This window comes from Ursus americanus, chromosome 18 (genome assembly GCF_024610735.1).
Source record: "Ursus americanus isolate L20-20 chromosome 18, mUrsAme1.1.p, whole genome shotgun sequence".
Classification (NCBI taxonomy): domain Eukaryota; kingdom Metazoa; phylum Chordata; class Mammalia; order Carnivora; family Ursidae; genus Ursus; species Ursus americanus.
The window spans coordinates 26,751,390-26,772,157 of NC_142144.1; the positions used below are offsets into that span (position 1 = coordinate 26,751,390).

At 36.0% G+C, this 20,768-nt stretch overlaps 1 protein-coding gene and 1 long non-coding RNA gene across 2 annotated transcripts in view; one reads left to right on the forward strand and one right to left on the reverse strand.

Moving 5' to 3' along the window:
• Positions 1–258: 258 nt before the first annotated feature.
• Positions 259–18,898, reverse strand: LOC123781063 (protein NipSnap homolog 3A). The gene is made up of 6 exons (XM_045780361.2): positions 18,761–18,898; positions 15,349–15,559; positions 13,352–13,510; positions 11,688–11,837; positions 1,201–1,287; positions 259–1,108 (listed from the first exon to the last, which is right to left on the reverse strand). The coding sequence occupies exons 1-6, from the start codon at positions 18,818–18,820 to the stop codon at positions 1,032–1,034; spliced, it is 744 nt and encodes a 247-aa protein (XP_045636317.1). The 5' UTR covers positions 18,821–18,898; the 3' UTR covers positions 259–1,031.
• Positions 18,730–20,768, forward strand: part of LOC123781066 (uncharacterized) — a 614,912-nt gene continuing 612,873 nt past the window's right edge. Inside the window, exon 1 of the long non-coding RNA XR_015727365.1 lies at positions 18,730–18,856. This is a non-coding gene — a long non-coding RNA (uncharacterized LOC123781066). The remainder of the gene's footprint in view (positions 18,857–20,768) is intronic.

Below are 20,768 nucleotides of genomic sequence, written 5' to 3' on the forward strand. Positions count from 1 at the left end.
AAGTACCAAATCTAGTTTAAGAAGGCTAAGGTACTCAACTAAAATAAAAATTAAAGTTTTTTTTTTTGTAGGAAAATCCTAATACATCTGTGACAGTACCAATGAAATTCTCCTTGTGGGGTTATTAGCATGCTATTTACTTGAAGTAACTTAATACTTACAATAAAGACAGTACATTTATTACTGGCTCATTACCTTATAGCAACACAATAGTTCCAGGTAAGAGGATACAAATATAAAACACAATAAAAAGAATCAGAATGTATCTGGAGGCTTTTATTAGGGCAAACATTTCCATAACCACAAATATCTCATTATCACAGATACATTGTCCCAAGTATCTTTGTTAAATAGTAATCCAAGGTGAACTAAAAGTTAGCAAAATAAATTGTAAATGAAGACATTTCAGCATATAAACCAATGAGTCTTCAACAGTTTTTAATATGAGGATCTAATAACATTATTTTTCACATAAATAGTTATTAATATAAAAACCAAAATTAGTAGAGATGATACAGATGATATTGTACTTTTCCATAATAAACATGTTTAATATTTTTATGACTCTCATTTAGTATTACAAAATAAACTTTACTGGACAAAAACTTTTAAAATTTCAGAAAAATAGACATGAAAAGGTTGACAATGTATATAAATAATTTAAAAATATTATCATAGGCATGGAAATGTGACATAATCATTTCAACATAAGGAAATGCTATAAAAGCAGGGAGTTGTCAAAATAGAGTACAAAAGATATTCTGAAACAAATGAAAAAAATCAAGATCTTGTAGGAATGACAACAATTTTTAATGTATGACAGATACTGAAATGCCAAAGGGAAAATGAACAGAACTATTTCGTCATGGTGGAGACAATGGACAGAGGTAGCTTTTAAAAATGCAAAGGACATAGCAAATTAACTTACCACCTCCTTCAAATAAAAATAAGAATCTCTTGGGAGAATTTAAGCACCATTAGCAGACGCATCTTATAGCAGTTAATGAAATGCTTCGTATTTCAATGGAAAACTATTTCAATGGTGAAAATGACATAGGAATCAGAAGCATATTCTGCTGAGACTCAAGGAAGTTAACACTCTCCCGAACTGGAAAAAAACATTTCATAAGAAGGCATATAAAGTTAAAAACCAAATCAAATTTGTTATGAGAATAATTCATGCCTAGTGAAATAGCTTACCAGCTGCCACAACCCTGGGATCCTCATGAGACTGATGTCTCCCAGCTGCACGACTGTCTGCACTCTCATTCCACCAAAGAACATGAACTGCAGAAATAAACCAAAAATAGTTTCTAAAGACTATGGCGTTACTACAAGTAAGAAATACAGAAAAATTAATCAGAAACATTAAGTCTTGTTGTTTAAATCAAAATAGTGAATATCCAAAAGGTAAAATTAAGTATGTTAGTAGTAAGATTTCAGAAGGGCTCAGAGATTTGGCAGAGAAATTTATAAATTAATCAAACTGGTTTTATAGATGAAGAAACAGAAGGCTCTAAAGGGAAAGTAAATAACACACTAAACACACAATTAAGTCTAGAATGAGGCCTCGTGACTTTCTAATACCTTTTAGTTTATTTAAAAAAGGAAGATTATAAAATAATTGTGTTTACTACTGAAAATTTTGATGATACGAAGAAGCAAAAGTAGCGTAATTTTAACCACCTCAAGAGAACCTCTATTGACATTTAGAGCATTTCTTTTAAACAAATGAGTAAAATCAAATTGGGGCAAGCTATATATTACACTTACCAATAGATTTTAAAAAACCAATAATGCGTATTTCCCATGGTAGTAACCTTAATTTTTAACAGCTATGTGAATTCCTCCCTATAGATATAAGAACTTTTTATCCAAACCCCTGACCTATTAGATTATTATTTTATTTTTGAAATATGGAATAAATGTTTTTGTGCATAATATTTTACAAATTTTTAATAACTACAATGTAAGTATGTTAGCTGTATAGGAAAATGCGGATAAAAAGAGAAAAGAGGAGTCATTTCTATACCACATAGAAAAAAAAAACTTTTATATTTGCTGTATCTCTTTCCATATTTATGTATATACATATAGGTACTTTTATGAATATGTATTTATACACACATAAACATGTAAATTTACAGTTATATAAATACATGATGTAGATGATACATATTTTTTTCTGGATTATATGCATACTACATAAAAATGTTCCTTTATTGTAAATAATACTGACATAAACTTCGTTAGAGCAGCATCTATATATATATCTATAATAACAAAGTTGATGACAACTACTACTAATATTTATTGGGTGTTGATTATGTCAGACCTGGTTTTAAGCATTTTGCATATATTAACTCATTTAGTCTTCATAATAATTTTAGGTGGTAGATTATTAGTATCATCATTTTATGGATGAGGAAACTAAGGCACAGTGAGGTTAAATAACTTACCCAGGCTCACAAAGTTCTAAGTGGTGAAGCTGGGATTCAAACCCAGGAAGTCTGGATCTGAATATTCTCTTAATATAAACTCCTAAAATTTAAATTCAGAGAACCAGAGTATATCTTGTGTGTGTGTGTATATATATATATATATATATATATATATATATACACTTACAAATATACAGTGTATATGTTATACACTGTCCTCCAGAAATGAAGTACTCAGCATATTACCATTCTCCTAGTACACTAACAATGAATTAAGATTAAAAAATGTGTGCGCACACACATTTTCTTTTCTTTTTTTAAAAGATTTTATTTATTTATTTGACAGAACAAGAGAGCAGGAGAGCACAAGCAGTGGAAGTGGCAGAGGGAGAAACAGGCACCCTGCTGAGCAGGGAGCCTGATGTGGGGCTCGATTCCAGGACCCTGGGATCATGACCTCAGCTGAAGGCAGTCACTTAACCAACTGAGCCACCCAGGTGCCCCTTCTTCTTTTTTTTTTTTTTTAAAGATTGATTTATTTTAGAGAGAGAGCACATGTGTGCATGAATGGGGGGAAGGGCAGAGGGTGAGGGAGAGAGAGAATCTCAAGCAGATTCCCCACTGAGTGCGGGGCCCAGTGCAGGGCTTAATCTCATGACCCATGAGATCATTACCTGAGCTGAAATCACAATTTGGACACCTAACTGACTGAGCCACACAGGCGCCCCAAGATTACAATATGTATGCACACACATTTGCATAATTTTTTCTTGCAAAAGTTATACATGTCCATTATAGTAAATTAGAAACTTAAAAAATCTTTAATCTCATTATTTAAATATGGCTATATATTTTGTGTCATTTCAAGTTTCCTTCTTGTATAACTAAACACACCTACATATCCATGCATATTTCCTTAATATTGGCAAAAACAATTCAAAAAATTAAGGCTTTTTGCCCAGGGCAGCCCCAGAGTGGCCTCTTACAACACAGGAACTAAGCCCTGCCCACAACTGGCAAAAAGTGCTATTGCAGACAACTGGACTCCAGGCAAATATGGCTCAGCCACAATAGTAAGGTATATGCAACACACATAGGAAACACTCTGGAAGGGGCAGGTTCTGGTGAACAGGTGACACTGCACTGCAGAGCACTACATGACCTCTTCTTCATAAGGCCATTACTTGCCTAACACATAGAAAGAGACACAGAGAGACAAAATGAAGACACAGAAGAATATGTACCAAATGAAACGACAGGACATAATCCAGCAAGAGAACAAAATGAAATAGAAATAAGCAATATACCTGATAGAGAATTTAAAGTAATGATCATAAATATACTCACTGTGCTTGAGAAAGGAGTGGAGGATCTCAAAAAGAGATAGAAAATATAAAAAGAACCAGTGAGAGATGAAGAACTCTGTAAATGAAATTAAAAAATACACTAGAGGGAATATATAGTAGATTAAAGGGAGCAGAAGAATGGACCAGTGAGCTGGAAGACTGTAATGGAAAACAATAAAGCTGAACAGGAGAAAGAAAAAAGATTAATTTAAAAAAATGAGAATAGGTTAAGGGAACTCAGTGACACCATCAAGTGTAATAACATTTGCATTATAGGGATTCCAGAGAAAAGAGAGAAAAGGGGCAGCAAATTTATCTGAAGAAATAATAGCTGAAAACTCAAGGAAACAAATCCAGGTTCAGGAGGCACAGAGAGTTCCCAACAAAATCATCCCAAGGAGGTCCACACCAAAATATACAGTAATTAAATGGCAAAAAGTACTGATAAAGAGAAAAATTTAAAAGCAGCAAAAGAAAACAAAACAGTTATATATGAGGGAAACTCCATGAGGCTATCAACTGATTTTTCAGCAGAAACTTTGCAGACCAGAAGAGAGTGGCATGACATACTCAAAGTGCTGAAAGGAAAAAACCTGCAACTGAGAATACTCTATGCAGCAAAGCTATCATTCAGAACAGAAGGAGAGAAAAAGAGTTTCTCAGATGAATAAAAGTTAAAGGAGTTCATCACCAGTAAACCAGCCTTACAAGAAATGTCAAAGGGGATTCTTTGAGTGGAAAGGGAAGACTGTAAGCAGGAGTAAGAAAAGGAGGAGGGGAAAACATTTCAGAGGTACATATAAACTTGATAAAAGTAGTAGATTGATCACTTATAAAACCAGTATGGAGGTTAAAGACAAAGCAGTAAAATCAAGTATATCTATAAAAATCAGCCAAAGGATTCACAAGGAGATGTAAAGTATGACACATATACCTAAAATGTAGAAGGGAGGGGAGTTAAGATTTAGTGCTTTTATAATGGGTTCAAACTTAAGTGACCATCAACCTAACATAGACTGCTATATGCATAAGATGTGTATATAAACCTAATGGTGACCACAAATAAAAAAAACGGTAGTAGATATACAAAAAGTATAGAGAAAGGAATCCAAGTATATCACTAAAGAAAGCCATCTAACCACAAGTGAAGAGAGCCAGAGAAGGAACAAAGAATAATAATAAATAAAAAAAAGAGTAAGTTACAAAATGGCAATAAGTACATACCTATCAATAATTACTTTGAATGTAAATGGACTAAATGCTCCAATCCAGGTGACTGGATAAGAAAGCAAGACATCTATATGCTGCCTAAAAGAGACTCAGTTCAGACCTAAAGACACATGCAGACTGAAAGTGAAGGGATGGGAAAACATTTATCATGCAAATGAAAAGAAAGCTGGGATAGCAATGCTTATAGCAGACAAAATAGAAATGGAAACAACACTGTAATGAGACATAAAGGACACTACATACTCATAAAGGGAACAATCCAACAGGAAAATGTAACAATCATAAATACTTATGCACCGAACATGGGAGCATCCAAATACATGAAGCAGCTATTAACAAACATAAAGGAAGTAATTAATAGTAATACAATAATAATAGAGGACTTTAACACCCCACTTAAATCAATGTCTAGATCATCCAAACAGAAAATCAACAAGGAAACAATGGCTTTGAATGACACACTGGACCAGATGGATCTAGCAGGTATATTTAGAATATCCCATCCTAAAACAGTGGAATACACATTCTTTTAAGTGCACATGAAACATTCTCCAGGACAGATCACATGTTAGGCCACAAAACAAGTCTCAACAAATTTAAAAAGACTGAAGTCATACCATACATCTTTCCCAACCACAATGCTATGAAATTAGCAATCACAAGAAAAAGTCTGGAAAGACCACAAATACATGGAGGTTAAATAACATGCTACTAAACAATGAATGGGTCAACCAAGAAATCAAAGTGGAAATCAAAAAATATAGGGAGACAAATGAAAATGAAAACACAAGGGTCCAAAATCTTTGGGATGGAGTAAACGCTGTTCTTGGAGGGAAGTTTATAGTAATATAGATCCACCTCAAGAAGCAAGAAAAATCTCAAATAAACACCTGAAACTTACACTGAAAGGAGCTAGAAGAAAAGGAACAAACAAAACCAAAAACCAGTAGAAGGGAATAATAAAAGATCAGAAATTAAATAGAAACAAACAAACAAAAAATAGAACATATCAATGAAACCAGGACTAGTTCTTTGAAAAGAGCAAGAAAATTGATAAACCTTTAATCAGACTGTTCAAAAATAGAGAGGATTAAATAAAATCAGGAATGAAAGAGGAGAAATAACAACCAACACCACAGAAATACAGAGGATTAGAGAATATTATGAAAAATTATATGCCAACAAATTGGACAACCTAGAAGAAATGGATAAATTCCTAGAAACAAAAGACCTCCTGAAAATGAATCAGAAAGAAACAGAGGGGCGCCTGGGTGGCACAGCGGTTAAGCGTCTGCCTTCGGCTCAGGGTGTGATCCCGGCGTTGTGGGATCGAGCCCCACATCAGGCTCCTCCGCTATGAGCCTGCTTCTTCCTCTCCCACTCCCCCTGCTTGTGTTCCTTCTCTCGCTGGCAGTCTCTATCTCCGTCAGATAAATAAATAAAATCTTAAAAAAAAAAAAAAAGAAAGAAACAGAAAATTTAAGCAGACTATAAAAGTGATGTAATTGAATCACTGATCAAAAAACTCCCAAAACACAAACGTCCAGGACCATATGGCTTCACAGGTGAATTCTACCAAACATTTGAAGAAGAGTTAATGACTATTCTTCTCAAACTATTCAAAAAAATAGAAGAGGAAGGAAAGCTTCCAAATTCATTCTATGAAGCCAGCATTACCCTGACACCAAAACTAGATAAAGACACTACAAAAAAGAGAACCACAGGCCTGATAAACTTAGATGCAAAAATCTATAACAAAATATGAGCAAATCAAATCCAACAATACATTAAAAAAATCATTCACCATAACCAAGTGGGATTTATTCCTGAAATGCAAGGGTAGTTCAATATTTGCAAAGCAATCAAATGATACATCACATCAATAAAAGAAAGGATAAAAACCATATGATCATATCAACAGATGTAGAAAAAGCATTTGACAAAGTACGACATCCATTCACGATAAAAACCCTCAACAAAGCAGGTTTAGAGGGAACATATCTTAACATAATAAATGCCATATGTGAAAAACCCAATGCTAACATCATACTAAATGGTGAAAAACAGCTTTTTCTCTACATTCAGGAACAAGGTAAGGAAAAAGAGGTCCACTCTCACCAATTTTATTCAACATAGTACTGGAAGTCCTAGCCACAGCAATCAGACAACGAAAAGAAATTAAAGGCATCTAAATTGGTAAAGAAGAAGCAAAACTCACTATTTGCAGATGGCATGATACTATATATAGAAAATTCTAAAGACTCCCACCAAATACTACTAGAACTGGTAAATGAATTCAGTAAAGCTGCAGGATACAAAATCAACATAAAGAAATCTGTTGCATTTCTATACACAAATAATGAAGTAGCAGAAAGAGAAATTAAGAAAACAATCCCATTTTCAATTATATAAAAAATAATAAAATACCTAGGAATAAACTTAACCAAGGAGGTGAAAGACCTGAATGCTGAAAACTATAAAACACTGATGAAAGAAGTTGATGATGACACAAACAAATGGAAAGATATTCCATGCTCATGGATTGGGAGAACCAATATTTTTAAAATGTCCATACTACCTACCCAAAGCAATCTACAGATTTAATGCAAGCCTATCAAAATACCAACAGCATTTTTCACAGGACTAGAACAAATAATCCTAAAATTTGTATGGAAGCACAAAAGACCCTGAATAGCCAAAGTAATCTTGAAAAAGAAGAACAAGACTGGAGGCATCATAATCCCAAATTTCACGATATACTACAAATCTGTAGTAATAAAAACAGTATGGTACCAGCACAAAAACAGATGCATAGATCCATCATAGATCAATGGAACAGAACAGAGAGCCCAGAAATAAACTCGTATTTATATGGTCAATTAATCTTCAACAAAGGAGGCAAAAGAAAAAGACACTCTTCAATAAATGGTGCTAGGAAAAATGGCCAGCTACATGCAAAAGAATGAAACTGCACCACTTTCTTTCACCATACACAAAAATAAACTCAAAATGGATTAAAGACCAGAGGTACCTGGGTGGCTCAGTCAGTTAAGTGGCTGCCTCTGGCTCAGGTCATGATCCCAGGGTCCTGGGATTGAGCCAAGCATCGGGCTCCCTGCTCAGTAGGGAGCCTGCTTTTGCCCCTCCCCTTTGCTCATGTGCGTGCTCTCTCTCTCTCTCTCTCGCTCTCTCTCGCTCTTTCCCACTCTCTGTCTTAAATAAATAAAATCTTTTAAAAAATGGATTAAAGACCTAATTGTGGGACCTGAAACCATAACTCCTAGAAGAAAACACTAGCAGTAATTTCTCTGACATTAGCCGTAGCAACATCTTTGATATGTCTCCTAAGGCAAGGGAAACAGCAGAAATAAACTATTGGGACTACATCAAAATAAAAAGTTTCTGGGGTGTGTGGGTGGTTCAGTTGGTTAAGTGTCTGCCTTCTGTTCAGGTCATGATCCCAGAGTCCTGAGATCGAGCCCCATGTCAGGCTTCCTGCTCAGCAGGGAGTCTGCTGCTCCCTCTCCCTCTGCCTCTTCTCTGGCTTGTGCTCTCTCTTTCCCTCTCTCACTCTTGCTCTCAAATAAATAAAATCTTTAAGAAAATGAAAAAAAATAAAAAACTTCTGCACAGCAGAGGAAACCATCATTAATACTAAAGGACAATCTACTGAATAGGAGGAGATATTTGTAAATGATATATCTGATAAAATATATAAAGAACCTATATAACTGAACACCCAAAAAACAAATAATCCAATTAAAAAATGGGCAGAAGACATGAATAGACATTTCTCCAAACAAGGCATACAGATGGCCAACAGACACATGAAAAGATGCTCAACATCACTCATCATCATCAAAACAAATCTAAACCACAATGAGATATCACTTCAAATCTGTCAGGATGGCTAAAATTAAAAAAACACAAGAAACAGCAAGTGTTGGCAAGGATGTGGAGAAAAAGAAACCCTCATGTGCTGTTGGTGTGAATGCACACTGGTGCAGCCACTCTGGAAAACAGTATGGAGGTTCCTCAAAAAATTAAAAATAGAATTACCATAGGATCCAGTAATTCCACTACTGGATATTTACCCAAAGAATATGAAAACATGAATTTGAAAAGATATGCACCCCTATGTTTACTGCAGCATTAATTATAGTAGTCAAGCTATGGAAGCAACCCAAGTTCCATTGATAGATGAATGCATAAAGAATTTGTGGTATATATATATAACGGAATATTACTCAGCCATAAAAAAGAATGAAATCTTGCCATTTGCAACATATGGATGGATATAATACTAATGGATATAATGCTAAGCAAAATAAGTCAAAAGGAGAAAGGCAAATACCACATGATTGCACTCATAATGGAATTTAAGAAACAGAACAAAGAAAAAAAGAGACAAAGAGCCCTGACTCTTAAATATAGAGAACTGTTGGTTGCCAGGGGGGAGGTAAGTGGAAAGGTGGGTAAAATAGGTGAGGGGAATTAAGAGTACACTTATCATGGTGAGTACTGAGTAATCTATAGAACTGCTGACGCACTATATTGTATTCCTGAAACTAATTTAACACTGTATGTTACTTATACTGAAATTTAAAAAAATGAAAAATTAAAAAAATGTCAAATATAACAGGTAAGCCTTTTTATTTATATTGCCAATTTTTTGAGGGAAAATGAAGCAGATATGAACCCAAAAGTTTAACTCATTTTTCTCTGACCTATCTAATACCATATCTATATAATGTATCCTTATCAGGTAAAAACTGGCATCTCATTGTTTTAATCTGAATCTTCTTTAATACATTTTTAGTAGTCATCTGTGTCTACCTTTGTAGAAGTATTTATTATTTATTTATTTTTTGCTTTTTGATTTCATTTTAGGTATTTTGGGAGGCACGAGGTTTGACCTTTGTTTAATAAAATCATCAGTTTATTCTCTTTTCCCTTCATAGTTTCTTCATTTGCTTTTTGGCTTAGAAATATTGTTTCCATACACATTATTAATTAAATTCATCTGTACTTTGTTTTAGTAATTGTATGAATTCAATTTTTTAACTGAAATCCATAATCCATCTTGATTTTATTTTAGCATATTGTATAAGATACGCATCTAATATTTTTTCTCCTCTTCATATATTTTCCAAATTGAATATACATCTATTACATATATATTAGTAGAGGTTGGCTTCCTGAGCCATGATTAGCTCAGTTTTGGATATGTCAGGTCTGAGATGTCCATTGGACATACAGTGGAGAAGATGAAGAGGCAACCGGATAGTACAAGTCCTTCAAATATTTATGAGCTGTTCTTAGTCATTTATCCTTTCAGGTAAACATTACAAACATTTTTCAGAGTTTGCCACAAGAAAACTCTCTGAAATTCTGACTGGAGTATCTTTCAACTTTAAAAATTAAAGATCCCAAATAGGTATTTTATTAAATTAATAAACCACATGCTTATATCATATATATATTACATATACTTAAGTAGTGGAAAATGGGTAATTTTTTTTCTTTGGGCTTGTCCATGTTTTTAATATTTATAATAACTACATATTACTTTTTCACCCCTAAACAATCTTTCTAGCCCAAGTAATGTTATTTAAAAAAAAAAAAACACAGAGACATCTGAATGGTGCAGTTAAGTGTCTGACTCTTGGTTTCTGTTCAGGTCATCTCAGGGTCTTGAGACTGAGCCCTTCATTGGACTCCACACTCAGTGTGGAGTCTGCTTAAGACCCGCTCTCCCTCCACCCCTCTCCATCATTCTCTCTCGTGCATGTGTGCTTTCTCTCTCTCTCTAAAAATAAATAAATTTTTTTAAAAAATTCAAGAAGCACAAACTTCTAGTTGCAAGATAAATAAGTTTTGGGGCTGTAATATACAACATGATGACTACAGTTAACAATTCTATATTGTATACTTGAAAGCTAAAAGAGAGTAGATCTTAAAAGTTCTTATCATAAGGAGAAATAATTTGTAACTGTGAGGTGATGGATGTTAACTAAACTTATTGTGGTGATCATTTCACAACATATAAATATATCAAATCATTATGTTGTATACCCTAAACTTCTATGTCGATTATATCTCAATAAAACTGGGAAAAAAGGAAAAAAAAATCATTAAAAGTACATTAGGAGGAAAATAAGGTGATGAAAGAAATAGGTGACTTTTTCAGGTTCCTTCCAGTATTTAAAATTTTATCATTTTGATGTATCAGGGAAAAGAACAGTTTAGTATTTAAAAAAACTTTATGAGGTGAATAACATTCTTTTTTAAAAAAATATTTTTATTTATTTGAGAGACAGAGATAGTGACAGAGATAGCGAGAGAGAGCACGAGCAGGGAGGAGCGGGAGAAGCAGGCTCCCAGTTGAGCAAGGAGCCCTATGCGGGGCTCGATCACAGGAGCCCAGGATCATGACCCGAGCTGAAGACAGACACTTAACCGACTGAGCCACCCAGGCCTCCCAGGTGAATAAAGTTCTAAATAAGATGTAAAACAGGTTTGCTCAACCCTTAAAATTACAAAGCTAAAACTTGGACAATAAAAAATAAAATATACTCCATAATAAGAACAGAGACAAACTGATCAAAGGAACTTAATGTGGATCACCCATATATTTTGCAATTTCATAAGAAGAAATAGACAACTGTACCTCTGTTGAGCACTCCATATTCTGCATGGAACACTCCAACTAGTTTTGTGTAGCCTCGATTGATATGAGCATGAACTGCCCTTTTAAATGGGTCACCCCACAGAGCTGGCCCACCAGGTTTCATCTGAAAAGTAGCAAGTTCATAGATTCCTAGAATAGGGAGAAAAATAATTATTTTATAGAACACATTCAAGCAATTTCTAATCAAGTTCAGTTTGCTTCCAGTGGAAGGCTAACTATATATATAGATTTTGAGGATCATACCCACATACATGTTTATGTAGACATATTTACTAATAATTTGCATTGTTTTTCTTTGCTTTTATGTTTAAAAAGTCCTTGTCCCAGTTTAAGGGTCAGTTGTTAAATTTATCATACAGAACAAACAAAAATGGATGGAATCTATAGTTAAGGTATTATCTAAGCTATTTTTAGAATATAAAATTTGTCAGTAAAAGTTAGTGAGAATTTATGATGCAATAGTACTTTTTAGTTGCCTGAGTCATATTTTTATAAAAGAAATGAATAAAGGACGTATTTCCAGTCTCTTACAGTTCTATTCTTCTTACCAATTTCTACCAATTTATCTCTCTCTATAATTTCCCCTGTAAGATTCCATTTCCAACAGGAACAGCAAGCAAATAATGAACCTGAAGTGATTGTCTCCGAGTTCTGAGGAAAAAAATAATTCTAAAAGAGATGGTTTTATTACTCCTAAATATCCAGGTAAATATTTGGAAAGCATTTTACCTTCTGGATGGAAGTATAGACCAGGTGAAGAGAAGGAAACCAGGGGACAAGTAGATTTAGAAAGTAAAAGAAAAACGTGCAAAGTTACTGAAGAATCATGAATAACACAGAGGAAAAGAACTAAGATTTGATACTTTCTGAGAAGCCAACTAGTTCATTTAGTTAGTGCTGAAAGCTGAGGGGGAGCTAAGAGGGTAAGTTTCTAAAGACTTTTCAAATCTCTTATAATCTAAAACACACTACAAAGTTGGGAATAATGGGGGAAATAAGACAACATTTAAATTAGTTTGCTTTTGCTAATCTGACCTTTGTTTAAAACTGGACTGAGGTAATAATTTCTTTAAGTCAGCAAGAAGTGAAATCAGCAAGAAGACAAATCTTTAGGAATTACTTTCAAACTGAGAAATAAGAAAGAGGAAGACATGAAAGTTAAGACTATAGTAATACAGCTTTGCAGTGCAGTTAACTCATTCCTAGTCAGTTTTATAAGCAAATATATACTTAAGATTTAAGATTAGTTGTAGTTTATGGAAAAATACTTTTATATTTAAAAGTTTATGTTATTTTAAAATTATGACAAAGTATCACATAGCATCCCTCACCTACCCACAGATGTGTTCTCTGCTCCCAAGGCCCAACTTCTCAACCTTTACTGACCATGTTAATGTTTTCTATAATATAGCTAAGCTTTAAGAATCAATAAGATACCAATATGGAAAAACACTTCATTATTTAATGGTCATTTCTTAAAAAGACAAGCTAAGAGCACAATCTATTTTTATCTGAACAATTAACATATGTTCCTATATTAAACAAAGATTAACTTCTTTTCCATTAGAATTTGAGTTTTTATAGCTTAAAATCTTTAATGTTTTCTCTATCGGAATCAAAAGTGACTAAGGGGGAGGACTTACCTTCTTTTGGAGGCTTTTCTGGTTTGCACCATGGCACCAAATAAGTAATCTCACTCTCTTGTTTATCAATAAGAGCCAAATTTGGAATGAGGTATTGTTCTTGCCATTCCTTATCTTTGGCCAATGCTTTCCGAACTTCAGTTCGATGAGCAAAATTATCTATGGGAAAAGGAGTAAGAAAACCAAAAATTACTGATTTAAGATCACCTGTGTTTCTTCTGTTTCATTCAGTTCACCATGTGTTCATCAAGGGCACAGAAGGACACTGTATTATATCACTAGAGATAACATACAGATGTGACATCTGTCTCCCAAGTTTCTCGTGGCCTGAAAGGGCAGTAGAAATGTAAACAACTAATGCTAATGTCATGTAGTGGGCTTTACAGACTCTACCACTTAGTAGGCAGTTAGGTTAACTCATGTTAAGGTATTAAATCTTTCTGTGCCTATTTCTTAATCTGTAAAATGGGGATAATGATATAGTATCTCCCTCTAGTGTTGTTAAGATTAAATGAATTAGTAAACAAGAGGAGCTTACAACAGTGTTTGGCACCTCCTTAGAACTCAAAACACATTAACTAGTCTTATTAATTTAATCGAGGCATTTAAATTATAGTGGCAGTTTAGGGTATTTTTCTATGGTGGTCGTGGTGATGGGTGATCAGGTCAAGATACACCTTGAATTACATTTAACGTAAATGAAATTAAGATGCACTTTGACAGCTATTGCTTTGAACCAAGAGCTTCCAAAGAAATAGTGCTGATTCTCTTATTGTCATCCCTTCTTTTTTACTCAGTACTATTTCTCTTCTCTGTTTCCCAAACAAGTACATATATTTGTTAACATATGGGCCTAGTACTACATTTAACTATTAAGGCCTCATAAGACTAATGGTAAAATAGTTTTCTATGGTTTATGCTGAGGATAAGGAATAATATCTATCCTAGAGCTTAAGTAAGTTTTATCAGGACTGTACAAGCAGTTTTTTGTTTTTGTTTTTTTTACTGAGATACAATTCAATTGGTGGTGCATTAAAGCATAAATTGTGTCTTAATGGGGTTTGTTCTACTACAGTTGGGAAGACCCCTAAACTGTGGACATGCTAAGTATAGAATGAGCACTTTTCACATTAAAGTATTTTATGACTATTAACTTTGGAAACAGATGACCAAATACTAAATGAAATTATTAAAAGCTTTTGGATATCATGATGTACTACTGTGGACTTCAGGATAATTAGACAATGGAGTAACAAACATTCTTGGGATTCCAGTAACCATACTCCTTCCTCTACTAAACCAGGGGTGGATCAGTTTCAATATGGGAAGAACTCTAATTCCTTTTCCTTTACTTCCCTAAACTAGTATAATGACAGTGAATTCCTTGAAACTCTGGGGTATAGAAATAAAATAAAAGTGGTCCAAAACCTAACAGATTTATTATATCCTACAGAAGGGTGAAGCCTTCAAAGTTTACTATCATCTCCTATTACCTTCTATTTCACTAAAGTCCCTAGACATTTGAATAATTTCTGTTGAAACACTGATATCCCCTATAGCTTCAAAAAAAAATTCTACTTTGCTTTTATGATCTTAAGCCACTCGGGTTCTTGCAATCACTGCTTTAAATTTTTTATAAACCATCTTTACAAAAAGCTATTCTTAACTTTCCCTAAGAATTAGAGTGTGGTTCATAATTTTATGACTTGAAATCTGAGATGCCATTTTCTCACTGTCACATTCTCATATGCTAATAAAAGGTTCCAGCAATGAGTTACTATAGGTATACCACTGGGAGGCACAATCCCTTAATTTATTTTTTAGTATTGCTATTTAAAAGTTTTACTTCACCTGTATGTATTTATAATAATATGTATGTATTTATAGTACTATAGATCCAAGAACTAAGTCACTAAGTCGTGGGTAACATCTATCAGAATGAAAATCTGTACTGAATACTTAAGCTGATGACTCATACTTAAGCTGATGACTCATACCATACTTCCAAATATGAAACACTTTATTCATTCTGCCTCCAAATTCTACACTCCAGTATCCAACCAATTCAGAGTGAGCTGTCCGAAGATGAATGTTTTTCTTAGTATTTTCCAGGAACTCATTCATCTTTGAGGGCTTAAGATAATAGGTACGAAATTCATAGAGTGTTCCATCGTATTGTCTGGGGCCTGTAGCAAAGGATGAGCACACCTGAAGAAAGATAAGGCAAATTTAAATATTTTGGGAAGGTAGGGTTTATAATATTATGTTACAACCAAATCTGAATCTGGAAACAAGGGACAGTCAGTAGACTAACAATCTGTACTTCTGTGGTCCTTTCTCCATAGATAATTTGTTTAGAGAGATCAGTAAAGTGAACTACTTTTAAGTATTACAAATATATAGATACTATGTCCTTGTAGGTTGTCTACCTCTAGTTGCTTTTCCATGAGAACGTTCTTCTAAGAAGCCATTGGGGCAATTTCTTTACCCAAAAACTACAATTAGGATCCTAATAAGTTTTGCAAATAGTTTAATTATCCCTTATTTAGTCAATATTCCATCTTTAGTCAATATTATGTTATAATTAAACATTTAAAACAATTTTATAAAATATACAGTATTTTGGCTGGCACAATGAAAATGTGTTTACTAGCAGAAAATTCTTTTTTTTCTTTCCTTTCTCTCTCTCTTTTCTCTCTCTCTCTCTCTTTCTGGGTTCTTGAAACAATGGAAATTGCTGGTCAGGTGAAAGTATTTCCTAAATCCAATGAAGTAGACCACTGGTCAAAAAATAGGATAGAGGGGCACTGGGGTGGCTCAGTTGGTTAAGCACTGAATTCTTGACTGCCACTGAGGTCATGATCTAAGGGTTATAAGATCCCTGCCTCTAGCTCTGTGCTGAGCATGGAGCTTGCTTAAGATTCTCACTCTCCCTCTCTCTGCCCCTGCTCACTGTACTCTCGCTCTTAAAAAAAAAAAAAAAAGGATAGGAATTTAATTAATAGGAAACTATAACCTATCCAATTGCATTGTAATATAGAAGGTGTAAAGCTAGAAAAAGGAAAAAAAGTCAATGAGTCACAATTGTCTGAGTCATTGTTTTTTGTTTTTTTTTTTAAGATTTTATTTATTCACTTATTTGAGAGAAGAGTGCACATGAGCCAGAGGTGGGGGGTGAGAGTGGGGGTGGTAGTGCGGAGGAGCAGAGGGAGAAAAGAAGACTCCATGCTAAGGGTGGGAGCCAGAGGTGGGGTTAGATCCCAGGACCCTGAGATCATGACCTGAGTTGAAACCAAGAGTTGGACACTTTAGCTGCCTGAGCCACCCAGGTACTCTTGAGTCATTATGTTTTTAATTATAGATGCAGTCTGAAGAAGGGCATTTAACCCACCCAGTTATACCATGTTAATGGAAATGCTTTTTAAGAACCATTAGTTCCTTTTGTAATAGTCATATATTCACTATGTAAATTTTTAATTTGGTTCTCTTAGTGAACTGAACTTTCAGTGGGAAATGCTTTGCCAGAGATTATCCTCTGTGTGTTTATATGTGTATATATCCACACAAATACATGTACATAAACACAGACACAGTCATATGGTATTCTAGTTTACAAATCCATCTTACATAAGTTTGGTTAGCATGTGCACATTTCCTAAAGCTGATTACACCAGCATAATCTATTATAACAGTTTTCATACCTGTAAAGCTATAGATGAATTTTGGGCTTATGCTGACTACCTGATACAACAAATCAAAAGCAGTAGACTTCTTGCTCTGACATATATATATATACATATATATATATATATGTATATATATATATTTTTTTTTTTACAAAGCACCATAGTATATGTATTTTACTTGTGTGTAAGGCTGAATTATAATCATCTATCTTGAGCTCATCCCGTTCATGTCTATGATGAGTTATATTCTTATTGTCTGACTGACATTTGCCATTAAAAACAATTGCAGCTGCCCCTACGTTTGGCAGACATTCTTTTTTGTGCCTTTTACTACTCTAATAACAAAATGCTATGCAAATGAAAACTGCCTAATATTTATAGCTTAAAAATATTATAAATAAAATATAAATGTATAAAAAATAGGCCAATGGGGTACTTGCGACAATTGCTTTTGTTTTTCAAGGAATTTGTATTTGGAGAACAAAGTAAGTGATCACAGGCACACAGTTTCATTGTTTTTTGCAGAAACGTACAAGAGGAAAGCTCAGGGAGAGGTTAACAGCAATGAAGCAATGAGATGTGTATGTGTGTGTGTGGGAAGGGGTGAGGTGATTTTTGTTGAGGGACACTAGAACTATGCAACCACAGTACAGGACCAGTATGCTAGGGAAGGAAACATGAGTGCTTCAGGCTCCCTGATCTCCAAAAAAAGGCTCATTTTGCGCAGCACTGACTTCCAATTCACTTATGAGAACTGGCTGACATTTAATAATCAAAGTTCAGAATAAAGTTGTAAGGAATAACTCTTGGCCCTGCCCCACTAGAGTGAGAATCAGTTAAAAGACTGGATCGCTAATCTTGAGTAACAGGCCATTGCTGGTTCCTCAGTCTTCAGCAGAAAGTCAGTCTCTAGAGTAGTTTCATCCCCTTCCACTTGTGACCTTCCAGAAAAGTACAAGCTAAATAGCAAAGGAAAAAAATCTGTAGATTCACAGAATAGGCCAAGTCCCGACAGTGAATCACAAAAATCTATTGTGTGTTTTTCTCATCTAAGGTTAAACGTGTTTGTTAACATCCTGCTTGCCAGGAGGTTCGTGGCCCTGCCTGGCTGAGACACCGCCCGCAGGACGCTCCACCACCAGGGCCCTGCCCTCCTCTTCAAGGTTCTCTGCAAAATGCTCGGAAGTTGTGTACATTTTGTTTAAACGGTGGAGGCCGGTTTTTTCGCCAGCCTTTGGCTGACCTATTTCTCCTGTACCTTTTGTCTGGAGGGGGCGGTGCTTGTCAAACGACAAAATCAATAGGAAAGGTTCGACTAGCAAGGACCAGGCACTGGCCCCAACGTGGCAAACGCAGGGGCTGGAGCTTCAGGGGTGTCCTAAGGGCCGCCTGGCACCTAGGCCAGAAAAACCGTGTTCGCAGTTGCTCCCGAATTGTCCGGGAGGCGACACTGGCCACCGGACCTCCTCCGAGCTGCGCCCCGCTTCCTCCCGCGCGTCGTGGGATGCCCCGCCTCCGGGGCCTGGGACAGCCACTACAACCTCCCCGGTGGCTCCACGCCCGCAATCTGCACAGGCGAACCGGCTGGGCGCATGCGCGGCACTCGCGGCACTCGCGTCTCTGCGAGCAAGTACGGTAGCGCATGCGCGGGGCCGCGAGCTCCACGCTGACGCCCGCTCCCCTCCCCCAGGGCACGGCTTGGGCGCTTCTCCGCGGCCGGTACCTGAGGCGCGAGCGTCCGCGCAGCCAAAGCCCTAGTCAGGCCGCTTCGGAAGACGAGCATGGCGCAGCTTCGAGCGCTGGGAAGGACAGCCAGGCGGTACTCTTTCTTAGATTCCTCCCGTTAGGGCTTACCCTCCTGGAAAAGAGCAGCGACCGGACTCCTGGCGGACGCAGTCTGGGGCGGGACTCAGCTGCGTCAGCTCCGCCTCTGGTGCCGAGAAGTGCGGTGGCACCGCCCCGACCGCTCGCGTGCTCCGTGGCCCAGCCCCGGGCGCGTTCGGCGGCACGTGCTTTTGGTCCTCGGTTGTTTCCTCAGACATTCCTAACCAAAAGTCAGAGGGGACACTGGAATTGGCTGAAGCCGGAGATCGTTCCTTTTGCACTTTTCTGAGCCCATCACCTTGTCTCCACGCGCTGTTGCGCACAGTTCTGAAGAGTTCGTGTGCAGAATGCGTGTGTTTGTCCTTTTAAGGGAGTAAGATGCGAACACGCGTAATGCTGTGCATTTAAAATCGTGGAGGTTTTTGCCGTGGTTAATCTTTAGTCGGGGTGATTTACGTAAAGACCAGGGAGCCTTCACTTTTCCTCATGAAGTACGTCCTCTTTCCCTAATCGCCACCCCAGCATAACCTCATAAGGCTTCTAATAATTTACGTTGTACTTCCCAGGAGCTCAGAAGAATGAGGGTGCTGAACCAGACGTGAAAAAGTGAAAGTTCAACATACACTGTTTAAAACTAGATAATTCTGTAAACCTGAAAAGCAGAACATCTGACGTTATGATCTAGTCAGTCAGTAGTCCCTGTCTCTGGTTATTGGTCACCAAAGTAACACCTTCAGCATTTCATGCTGTTTCTTCTAATGCCTGTTTGTAGGCATTTTCTGCTATTTCTTGATTTTTTTTTCAGTTATAGATAGTATCTATTGACTTTTATGCAAGAGGATTTAAGTCTCTATGTACCAGTCCATCAAAATAATTTTCCTTCCAGCGTCTAATGCTTACATTAAAAATAGTTAATTGATTTCATTAATTTATATTATCTACATTATGTTAACATTCTTGTTAATAATTACATTATTGCAAACAATGTCATATTACATTATTAGGACTAAGGAATTAGTTGTACCTTGTGCAAAGACTTTTCAATGATCTATTCAGCAGAAAGTAGATTTTTAAAAATTATAATTCCAGAGGGGATGAGTCAGTTTTTCTGGATAATGGGCATCAATTTCTAACTCATGTAGACAAAACAAAGCATCATCTGTACCCAGACTGGATCTTTAATGTTTAAATTTATTTTCTTAGCCTTTATCCCCTCTGGAATTAACAACTCTTTCACTTGTTCGACCCATATTTGTTAAATTTCTTTTATGTTTCAAGCACATTTGCAGTAACTGGGGTACAGAGTTGAACAAAAGCGAGAGTTCTTGTCCTCTTAGAACTTGAAGGTTAGGGGAAACAAAGAAATGAAGAGAAAATATGTCAGAGATTAATCAATACTATGAGGAAGAACAAAGTAAGTTCTGAAGAATAGAAAGTGTTGGAGGGAGGTAGCAGAGACTGTTAGCTGTTTATCATTATCCATTCTCCTTCTGTCCCCCTTTTTAAAAAATTTGCAGTAGAAACTGTGCAGCTTGGTGCAGGCATGTGACTGAGTCCTGGCCAGTGCCTTTATTTAGTGCATTTATGACTTTACTGTAAGTGATCTTAAGCAGTGTAGGAGGGGTGGTTCTCCTTTTTGGCCCTTTCTTATTTCTGCATGCTGAAATGTGGATATAATGGGAAAAGCTCTTGGATTGTGTGGTAGAAGCCACATGCTGGAGATGGTAGAACAAGAGAGAAGAAGCCTAGGTTCTGTCACCAGGGAACACCATGCTAGGATCTGTGGACTGCCTATCTCTGGACTTATTTTACAAGAGAAATCATCTTCTAGTTTAAGCTACTGTTATATGGCTTAAACCTATAACTGTCATCAATAGGAGGGTGACTTTTATTTTTCTCTCATTTGT

Coding starts and splice junctions, on each gene's coding strand:
- LOC123781063 (XM_045780361.2), bottom strand. CDS start 18,820: ATGCTCGTCTTCCGAAGCGGCCTGACTAGGGCTTTGGCTGCGCGGACG. Junction 13,511..15,348: donor GTTTCATATTTGGAAGTATG/GTATGAGTCATC, acceptor CTTTTCCCATAG/ATAATTTTGCTCATCGAACT. Junction 1,288..11,687: donor ATATGGAGTGCTCAACAGAG/GTACAGTTGTCT, acceptor TTATTTCTGCAG/TTCATGTTCTTTGGTGGAAT.